This window comes from Argentina anserina, chromosome 3, assembly GCF_933775445.1.
Source record: "Argentina anserina chromosome 3, drPotAnse1.1, whole genome shotgun sequence".
In the NCBI taxonomy this organism is placed as follows: Eukaryota; Viridiplantae; Streptophyta; class Magnoliopsida; order Rosales; family Rosaceae; genus Argentina; species Argentina anserina.
This window is the reverse complement of record NC_065874.1, coordinates 33,801,943-33,813,686: the sequence shown is the minus strand read 5'-3', so window position 1 is coordinate 33,813,686 and position 11,744 is coordinate 33,801,943. Positions and strand designations below refer to the sequence as shown.

The window sequence follows — 11,744 nt, the reverse complement described above, 5'->3', positions numbered from 1 at the left end:
ACCGTCTAGGGTTCAACACCGGGACTTGCTGATTGTTCTCTGAGGAGATCTTTTTCCCAGCTTGAACAAAGGCATTGATTTTTAAAGCCAAATCTTTGGCAAAATTTTGGGTAGAAGAAAATGCACGGTCGTCCTTTTTTTTCTTTTCTTTCTTTAAAGCCAAAAGGGCATTGTTTTAGCATCTCTTTATTAGTTAATCAAAGCCCAAAATTGTCATTTATGCCTTTATAGGAAACTAAAATAAAAAAATAAAAAAAAGAAGACACAAGACAACAATTAAACCTCATTGTTGATTAATACTATTATTAAACCTGGTTATATCTTTAAGTTCATGACCTATCAACATAGAACATCTCTTTAGTACTTCTCCAAAATCGAAAAATGTAAATTCTAAGTCGAAAGAATTCTCTCAAAATATGAAATCGAGTCTAACTATCGTTTCGTCGATCAATGACAAGTTATCTTTTTATTATTGAGTTGCATTTTCAATTAGTGCATTATGTTCATATTAAAATTTGAGTTGTATTATTAACACACCATTATTCTATCACTATAATTTAATTGAATCTACAAATTCACCCATTAAATTAGCTTTATCACCCTTTATGATTAGCTCTTATCATAGAGGAGGTGTATAAATAGCAATTTGGTGTGTGTTAGCACAATCCTAATTTTTTTTGTCTTGTCATGTATTTCTGGATTTGTCACTGACCGCAACAGCTTTTTTCTTCACACGCTATCACACACACATGCGTGCATGTTATTATACCAGCATATTATTACACTAATTTTATACCACACATCAATATATGTATGTATGTATAATATACACTGCTGCATAACAATTAAACCAAATATTTGTACGTACTTTGTAGTCAAATCGTGCACGTTGTTGTATCAAGGCTGAACGGCTGGACCACGGCGTTTACGTCGGTTAACTCTAGCTGGCCGTCGCAATGATCAGTCACGAACAGTATAAACAACTTGCAATGCTTGATATTGCAGGTTTCCATATCAATCACATGCTCAATATATCTGTGTTGATATCGTCTGCTGATATGGACTAAAAGTGATGGAAAATTGATTGAAATGAATGGTCCTGTTTCCAATGAGCAATGATATTTGCATCTTTAATGGACGCAAAATCAAAGAATCTTTTTCTGACAAATTAAATTGAATTCATAACAAGTAGTTCTTCTTGGGTTAAAACTCAAACTTTCACTATTTTGTCACCGGCTAGTGATCTTCCTTAATAATTACTTATGCACTTATGCACACTGTGTTAATTTTAATTCCTATATATATGTACGTACTTTTCTTGTTTGCTCTTTCTTTTAGCTATCTGTAATTTGAGATATACATGCAGTACTATAATTGATCCGATCGATCTGGTCACATGCTTCATTAACTTAACTACTTAGTTTTCTTCCCAAAATAAATTATGACCTCTCCTCAGCTCCTCTTACAACTATTCATTCTGGCTATAATACAGGACCACCGGGTTTATGTCTGTTAACTTTTGCTATCAGTATGATCCGTTGCGAACGGTGTGAATTAATATCCAACCTTTTTTTTTTTGGGTAGACGAATTAACATCCCATTCCGGGTTTGTTTGGATGTGCTTGTTGTCATTGAATGATTGATTCACCTTACCAGTTACAGCCCACACTAGTAGCTGACTAGCTGTTCATCAAAACTAATGTATATCTAAGACAAAAAAATTTCATTTCTAACGAAAAAAAAAGGGACAATAAAATACACGTACGCAATGTCTAAAATGAAAATACAAAATTACACGTATCAATATCTGTGATATTATGTCGACTACAATTATTACAATATCACTATTAGTACATGCAACAATAATGCAAGTCCATCAATCCAATCAAATTACAGTACTGTGACTTGACCTAGCTAGGGCTCGGCATTTTATTGGAAGAAGAAAAGGGTGTTCAACCTAAGCGATGTTACCAAGCTTTTCTGGCTATAAGCACAAGATTCACGAAAAATAGAGATGTAAAAATCTGTAAAAGATATTAATCGTTATCAGGTCTCAGCGGTTCCTCTCGCTAGCTAGCTAGCTCTCTCCATCTCTATATAAAGATTTCTACATGAACGTAACCTAATAAACGCAACTGCCAGCAGACTCTCTAGCTAGCTATAGTAGTACAGTTATCGTCCAACCTATGCAAATAGCTAGTACATTGCAAAAGATGTTGAAACCAAAACTACTTCACCCATCACAGTCTTTAGTTCTCCAGCACAAGCCGTTCCTGCATGGAAGCAGTGGGCGGAGCAGTACTGCTTCACTTCCCGTCTGGTCAACAATGCCTTCGTACCCCAACAAGCAGCAAACCCTTCGATATGGCTCCAGTAATCATAGAAACAAAATAAAAGCCGAAAGCAGTAGTGACAGTACTGGTACTAGTAGCATTAGCAGTTCTACTACTACTAGTAGCAACAGCAGCACGAGTAGTGGTATCACTCCAGGACCGACGACCACCACAACAACAACAACAACCACTGAGGTGACGGAAGTGGTGATCGAGAATGAAGATGCAATGGTCGAGAAAGAAGTAGAAGTAGTGACCACAAAAGAAGTGGTGACGGAGAATTTCACCAGTGTTAAAGCCACCATAACTGTGACGCTTACAGTTGGAGGGTTTCTGACGAACATGGGTTTAACCCGAGGACTCGATGATGTCAGAGATATGCTTGGTCAAACTCTCTTCATGGATCTCATTAGTGCTCACCTTGATCCCAGTAAGTAGATCCCAGTAATTAGTATTGTACGTACGTTCAAGTGGTTCAACTAATTAGTAAATTGCAATTAACAAGCAGCTAGGTAATTAACCACTGTTAATTATTGTTCTAATCTTTTTCTGATCATTCAAACGTTTTTGTTCTTTCAATCTTGTTCAATAATTCAGTTCCAAAGAGTTGGATTTCCAAGTGTTTATTAATATCAGTTGCTAAATCATTATTCAGAAGGTAGCTCTCTCTCTCTCTCTCTCTCTCTCTCTCTCTCACAGACAATACAATCGATACAATATTCATGGTCCAATCTTTATACAACGTTGTTTATACATCACAAATTTTCGTTACGTTTAAAAGAAAACCTGGTCCAATGGTCCCAGTTCGACGAAATCTAGGGCATGGAACCAAAATGCGTTTATATTCTAGCTATCATCTAGGTATCTTGAAACCAAAAATTATTAAAAGTAAAACAAGACAACAAAACGGGGGAGTGTGAAATGTACCACCACGCACACACCTATTGTCTTCTAAAGTGGAGCTAGTTTATATCTCTATTACTATAAAATCAGCACTTTAAGCCTTATCAAACTACGAACTTTCAAAAATACTCTTTTACATTTCACATTGGCATACAAATAAATAAGAGTTTTATAGTCAAAACATAAATATTTTCAGAAAATCACATCTTCATAATAATAATCGCATATTTTTCTACACCGTATAGTGGCCAGTTTCTAGTATGCATAAAAAGCTCAAGTAATTATAGTGTGATAAATGGTTTAATACTTATATACTGATCTATTGAATTTGTTTTGTGAAGAAACTGGATTGGAGAAAAAGCATGTAACTGGGTTCGCACACAGGAGTCGCCGAAAGGACAGTGAGATTGTATACGAGACAGATTTTAAAGTTCCATTGAATTTTGGAGAAGTTGGTGCCGTTTTGATAGAAAATGAGCACCACAAGGAGATGTACCTCAAGGATATTGTCCTGGATGGCTTGCCTGAGGGTCCTGTACTATTTACCTGTAATTCATGGCTTCATTCTAAGTATGACAATTCAGCGAAGAGAGTCTTCTTCACAAACAAGGTCATACATTTGATAATCGACCAAGTTTACCCTGTTGTTGGTTGCATCATTAGGGACTACCAATTAAGTCAATTATAATTCCTGTGTTACAGAGCTAATTGACTGCCTAAGTTAGTCATAGTACGTGTCTTAATCTGAATACACAACATATATAGCAAGAGATGATGTTAATCATGTAATACAAAAATTATAACGTAAAACATGTTTGATTTCTGTCTGTTTGTTACAGTCATATTTGCCATCTAAAACTCCAAGTGCTTTGGTGAGGCTAAGAGAAGAGGAGCTCGTTACTTTGCGTGGAAATGGCCAAGGAGAGCGCAAGAGCTTTGAGAGAGTTTACGACTATGATGTGTACAATGATCTCGGGGAACCTGATTCAAAATTCAGCCTACAAAGAACTGTAATTGGGGGGAGCAAAGAGTTCCCTTATCCCAGGCGATGTAGAACAGGGCGACCAATGTGCGAAACAGGTACTATACACAGAAACACACAATTAATGTTCTCTTGCCAATTAATTAGTAGATTAATATTTTCTTTGATGCTAAATTACAGATCCGCAATCAGAGAAAAGAACTGGTACTTGGTATGTTCCTAGAGATGAAGCATTCTCAGAGATAAAACAATTAACTTTTTCAGCAAAGACAGTATATTCTGTCTTGCACGCAGTGGTGCCTGCTCTGGAGACTGCCATAGTCGATTCTGATCTTGGATTCCCATTATTCACAGCTATAGACGAACTCTACAATGAAGGCATTAGCTTGCCTCCTCTTAAAGATCAAGGGGTCATCAGAACCATAATTCCTAGGCTAGTGAATGCTCTACCTTCCGGAGATGAAGTTCTGCGGTTTGTGCCCCCAGAAACAATGAATAGTAAGCAAGCAGGCAAATATCGATTAATGTGAAATTTAGTTAGAAATATAGCAAGAAATGATAATTTTATTATTGCATATATACATGAATTTGTAAAAGCTGGATTCCTCGGGTTATTGTCAGGAGACAAATTCTTTTGGTTTAGGGATGAGGAATTTGCTAGGCAGACTCTAGCGGGTCTTAACCCGTATAGCATCAAGTTGGTGACGGTATGGATTAATTGTAGTTGACAAAACTAGTTTTACACATTTCATTATATCAATAAAAAAGTCTATAACAAAAATAAAAGTGTAGGAATGGCCATTGAGGAGTGAATTGGACCCCGAGGTATATGGACCTCCTGAATCTGCAATTACCACGGAAATGATTGAGCGAGAGATTAGAGGCTTTGCGACCATCAAAGAGGTATCATAACATTGTTTAACTAGAAGTTTAGAAATACCCTTCTTTGGCATTCTTACTTTTGTATATTTAAGTTCTGTGTGTTACATTCTTATAATTTTCACTTTAATTCTGATGTTTAATTATCTATATTTCACATTCGTATATGAAAGTTTCTATATGATACTACAGATAACTTATCAATCGAGCTAACTTTAGGGCATATCTGAATATGAATAGTTTGGTGATTTAACGCAGGCCATAAGAGAAAAGAAGTTGTATATACTAGATTACCATGATTTGTTCTTACCGTACGTGGGCAAAGTAAGAGAGATCGAAGGCACAACTCTATATGGATCTATGTAATAACCCGATTTTTCGGGTCGAGTTAATCGACTATTTCTAAAGTTATAAGTTTTCGAAAATATGAAATCGTGTTCGTTCCATTTTGTAACATCGGGAAATCGAAAACGAAAACGTTATCGGAACGCTTAATTTAAAAAAAAAACGTTACGTTTCCGTAACAAATATATCGACTTTTATTCCGTCGATCGTTGATGAAAACTTTCTTCACGAAAGTTGTAGAGCTCGTCGATACGAGTGCGTGGACATGTGACGCGTTCGCAACGGACATCGTACGTAAAAGTTATTCGCGTCGGAAGTTAGTTTCCGATTTGGAAACTAGTATAAAAAGGGAATTTTTGTAACTAGGGTTTCCATAACAGGAAACCCTTTTCTTTTCCGCCGCATTCTCTCTCTCTCTCTCTCTCTCTCTCTCTCTTCCTCTCCCCTTCTCCCCGATCCCTCTCCCTCTCACTCTCGGCCTCACCTCCGATCTCCCTTCAACAGGGAGACGTGCTTGTCACCGCCTAGCCGGGAAGCACCACGCCGCTCCCCTCTCCAACCCCTGAGCTTGCAGCGCTCAACCTCACCGCCGAGAGCATCACTCATTCCCCGAGCTCCTTCGCCGACACCATCCTCCACTCGCCTCCGGAGCCTCCGCGATAAGGGTTGAACCCCGATTCACCTCCACACGGCCTCGCCTCCACACGGCCTCACCTCCACTCGCATCGACTGCGTCGGCCTCCCTCACGTCACCACTGACGAATCGAAATCTCCATTTGAGCTAGGTATGATTGTTGATTTGAAGTTGTGTGTGCTTGTATGGTGATTTGGGGGTGATTGGGAGAATTTGGATTCGAATTTGGGAAGGATCGGCAGTGAAGGAGGGTGGGAGATACCGCCGCCTCTAGGCGGCGCGTGAGGGTGTTAGGGGTAGCCTAGGGGTGGTTGAAGGCCGTAGGAAGGAAGAGGGGGAGGAGGGGGAGAGTTTAGGCACGGCGGTGGCGTCACACGCTCCGTGGTTAGCCTCGGCGCGTGGGCCCCACGCGCGGCCGGCCGGAGGTGGCGCGTGTGCCACACGCGCCGCCGTGTGAGGTGGTGTAATTAGTTTTGACTGAAAGGGTATTTTGGTAATTTACTGTGTAACGGTAAATGTAAATTTTATTTACGTATGGTAAATGTAATTAAGTTTTACCTACGGTAAATGTAATTATAAATTACTTTCAGTAAATGTAAAAAGTAATTTGTAAAAGGGTAATTTAGTAAATTTTATTTACTGAGTTGTATTTACATTTAAATCGTACGTATACGTACAGAAATACGTATTAATATTTATACGTACAGAAATACGTATTTAATATTTATACGTACAGAAATACGTATTTAATATTTATACGTACAGAAATACGTATATAGTATTTATACGTACAGAAATACGTATATAGTATTTATACGTACAGAAATACGTATTAATTGAGTATTGCACAGTAACCGTGAATAGTGAACCGTGAACAGTAACTTCGTATAAATCAAAATTGCTGAACAGTAACTGTTTATTACTGTTTTGGCATTTAAAGGTTTACGAAACGATTCTAAATTCTTTTCTTATTCTTTTAAGGTGATCGTTAAATCGAGGAAATGAATTATCAACGGGAATTGAGGATTTACGCTTGAGTCGATAAGGTGAGTAAAATCTCACTGAATTACGAATCTACCCTCGCGGTGATTCAACATTTTTGCAAGTGTGTTTATGAAATGAATTACAACATGTATATAACTTAGTGGACTACGTATATATATAGTATAATGGTAATAAATACATATATATATATATATAGTTCATTAAATTACATACTGTTATTAATTCATTAAAAATAGTCATTTCGGTGACAGAAAAAAATTGTGCATGTGTGATTTTAATGGTACGATATGATGTGAGATTATCGTACGTAATTTTTCAGGTGTTTATGAAATATGACATGTATATGATATAGTGGGCTATGTATATATTGTATAAATGGTAAATAAATACGATTATATATAGTTTGCTATATAATATACTGTTATGATTTTTATTATGATATATTGTGAAAGTTTAAAACGTACAATATGATGAGTGATTATTGTACATGATTTTATCACGGAAAATGTGAAATATTGTGATTTGTCTTCGGACGTGATGTGTGGTACAATATGATGTGAGATTATTGTACATGTGATTTTATCACGGAAAATGTGAAATATTGTGATTTGTCTTCGGACGTGATGTGTGGTACAATATGATGTGAGATTATTGTACATGTGAGGCAAGTCGGAACCTAGCCTTTGGCCGGGCGAAAGTTACGATACAGTTAGAGCTCTAGTCTGTCTGCCATAGTACTGCATGGAGGTAACGGGTGGTTATCTGCTCATGGGTACTCAGCTTGTTTTGGATGTTGGGTGGCGGGTGGTTACCCAACATCTGCGGTATACTAAGTGAGGGGTAACAGATGTGTACCAGCGCTCATTAGTTACCATTTTGTGAAAGTATTAGAGTAACCAGATGGGTTGCTCGTTTTCTCATGATTTTCATTATACTGTGTTGATGTGGAGTTGTGTTTTTATGAGACGAGAGTTATTTTAATATTTTACTCATACGAGCTGTAAAGCTTACCGGGTTTGTGTTGCAATCCCGGTGCACCAATTTCAATGGTGTAGGGGATAATTCCGCAGGTGCTGAGTAGTGGTGATTGAGTGACGACTCCGAAGACTCGAAGTCGATCGCATCCAGTCATGGTGAGGTTCCAGCGTGGATTGTGTGTGAGATTTGGTGTGATTTTATTTGTGAGGTTGTTGTGAGGATTATACAATTCCATTTGTTATATGTTGAATTATCATTTGGGTTTGTAATAATCGGCTTGACTGAGTTATATTTTAAACTCAGATGTGATCCGCTGCGACATTAAAATGATTTCGATTTCATTGAGATTATTTTTGTGTTTAACGATTTTAAGATTTTGAGTTTTGAAGCTCGAAATTTTAGGGTCGTTACATTAAAGACGATATGTATTTGCATTTTGAATATGAGAACTTCAATAGGATGGTTAAAACCAGTTCGTGTATGCACAGTATTGGTCTTAACTAATAAAACTAAGGAAAATGTTTTAGAGCCATAATATGATGCCAGATTCGGCGCCACAATCTTACGTGGCATGCCACGTCACTTTATTATGTCAGCAATTACAATAATCACATAATGTCATTTTTGAATCAAAATACAATCATATCCTTATTAATTAAATAGTTCTAAATTATTATAAAAAATTATAGTTTTTTTTATATCATTTATTTTTTTCAAAATTCTTTAAAATGTAATAAAAAATATGAAATATATAAAGTATGCTTAATATATATATACATATACAGTCCCTATTCAGAGTGAAAGTTCACTTTGAAATTACATAGTGAAGTTCCAATTTTGGCACACTTTTCGGTCAAATATTTTCACCATAAGTGATTCAATATTTAGGTATGTTATTCAAGATCATCTCTACAAAGTTTCATCTAATTTGACAATGGTTTGAGCTTTCAAAATTGAGATTTACACAAACGGTTCACGTTGAATAATTTTAATTCATTCATTGATTTAATCTAATTTCAATACCTTAACAATGTCCGAATTAAATGAAATTTTGTAGTGATGATTTTAAATAGCTTACCTAAATATTGAATCGCTTATGGTAAAAAATTTGGCCGAAATGTGTGTTAAAATTAGAACTTCACTATGTAATTTCAGAGTGAAGCTTCACTCTGGATAGAGACTGTATATATATATATATATATAGTGTGTGTGTGGAGGTGCATATATGGTAATTATATTAATTAATATAGCCATTAATTAATTGTAAATGTAAATTAATTAAATAAGAAAATCATGAATCTTGACATATTTTTCACAATAAGGATTACCACATAATTGTATAAAATATGGTATAAATTAATATATATATATATATACTTTTGGAAAAATAATATTTGTTATCTTACATATCCGCTTAAATCGATTATACCCTAATAAAAGAATATTTCATTACAGAAAAAAAAACAAAGGTCTCACTCTTTTTTTTAATAGTGCAAACTACCCCTAATTTATTTAAATCAAACTAACAAAGGAGAGAGCCAAAATAACCTCACTGTCACAACCTCGAATTTTCGAATGATAAAAATTTGAATTCGAAGTCATGAAAACTCTAAAATAATCTCAAATATATTGAAATCAACTTATCATAACAGTGTATCGAAATTGAGTCCACATCATGACTCAGCGACTTAAATAACACACAACCAATGGAAATGTAAAATTCACTCAATCCTCACCACAAACAGCAGATTGAAATCTTCGACAATCTTCAGAGAAAACACTCTAATTCTGCTAATCCACACCTACAGAACTATCTCCTACACCATCGAATAGGTGCACCGGGATTGTAAACACAAACCCGGTAAGCTTTACAGCTCGTATGACTAAACCAACAATATAACACAAATAATACTGAAAATATTTAATTATAAATGTACTCATGAGTCAGAGGACGGCCATCTGTTTGTCAAATAATATCTGAAAATATAAGTGCTCATGAGAAATCGGGCAACCCATCTATTTACCCAAATACATTTATAATACGGGTACTCATGAGACCCAGGTACTCATCTGTTACCCCTCATGCAGTACGCCGCCAGACATTGGGCAACCCATCTGTTACCCAATATCAAAAAATATGGGTACTCATAAGCAAGTAACCCATCTGTTACCCCTCATGCAGTACACCGGCAGATAATGTCACAACCCCGAAATTTCGAGTATGAAACCCAAACATCGAAGCCATGAAAAAAACTCTAAAACAATCTCAATAAATCGAAATCATCTTATTGTCACAGCGAATCATTACTGAATTTATGGTACAACTCAGTCGAATTGATTATTACAAACCAAATTTATAATTCAAGCATTATATCAAATGAAATGTAAAATCCTCTCAATCCTCACCACAAAATAAAATAAGGCAACTTCGAAATCTTCAGAGTAGTCCGTCAATTCTGCTAATCCACACATGTGGAACTATCTTCTATACCATCGAATAGGTGCATCGGGATTGCAAAACACAAACCCCGTAAGCTTTTGTAGCTCGTATGAGTAAAACAACGAGATAACATGCATAGTAATACGAGAATAAATATTGAAACATCCAATTATAAATGTACTCATGAGTCAAATGACAGCCCATCTGGTTGTCCAATAATATATGAAAATATAAGTGCTCATGAGAAATCAAGCAACCCATTTGTTTACCCAATTACATTTATAATACGGGTACTCATGAGACCCAGGAACTCATCTGTTACCCCTCATGCAGTACACCGTCGGGCATTGGGTAACCCATCTACCACCCAATAATCCCAAAAATATGGGTACTCATAAGCCGGTAACCCATCTGTTACCTCTCATGTCAGTACACCGGCAGACAGATTAGAGCTCTAACTGTATCGTAACTGTCGCCTGGCCAAGGCTAGGTTCCGACATGCCAACACATCCGAAGACAACAAAAACGTTTTAACATAACTCAAGTTAAAACACGTACAAAACAATCATCACATGTTATTGTACAAAACCAAGTGACATGCTCAAATAAATAAATATCAATGCTATAAATAAACTTATTTGCAAACGAAAATATGACAGTATATAATATAGCAACCCATATATATGTATCGATTTTACCAATTATACACATACACAACTCACTATATCATATACATATCATAGTTCAATCTTTTTAAATAAGTGTAATTATGAATCTCCGCTAAGAGTAGATTCGTCACTGTGAAATTTTACTCACCTTATATTCCTGAGCGTAATTTCTAAAATTCGACAAGCAAATCCTTTACCTGTTGTGTCGATCACCTTACGTAAAACCTTAAATGCCGAAACAATAATAATGTTTTACTGTTAAGTAATTTCTGGTTTGTTACGAAATTACTGTTTATGTAATTAGTGTTCACGTAATTACTATTCACGTATCACTGTTCAAATACGTACAATCTATATATTACTTTTCATATACGAACTGTTTACGTATTCATGTACACCAATGTAGTATTCATAGTAAATACTGTCAGTAAATACAAATCACTGATTTACCTTTCAGGAATTACTTTTACAATTACTGTACGTAAAATAATTTTACATTCACCGTACCTAAAATAATTTGACATTTACTGTACGTAAATTATTTTTACATTTACTGTATGTAATATTACTTTTTTGA

At 35.8% G+C, this 11,744-nt stretch overlaps 1 protein-coding gene across 1 annotated transcript; it reads left to right on the top strand.

Moving 5' to 3' along the window:
- The first annotated feature begins 2,148 nt into the window (after positions 1-2,148).
- LOC126789425 (linoleate 13S-lipoxygenase 2-1, chloroplastic-like) lies at positions 2,149-8,333 on the top strand. Its single transcript, XM_050515575.1, has 7 exons — positions 2,149-2,763; positions 3,578-3,846; positions 4,076-4,316; positions 4,399-4,716; positions 4,840-4,925; positions 5,011-5,121; positions 8,137-8,333. Exons 1-7 carry the CDS (start codon positions 2,187-2,189, stop codon positions 8,170-8,172), a joined length of 1,638 nt encoding a protein of 545 aa, XP_050371532.1. The 5' UTR covers positions 2,149-2,186; the 3' UTR covers positions 8,173-8,333.
- Positions 8,334-11,744: the final 3,411 nt, after the last annotated feature.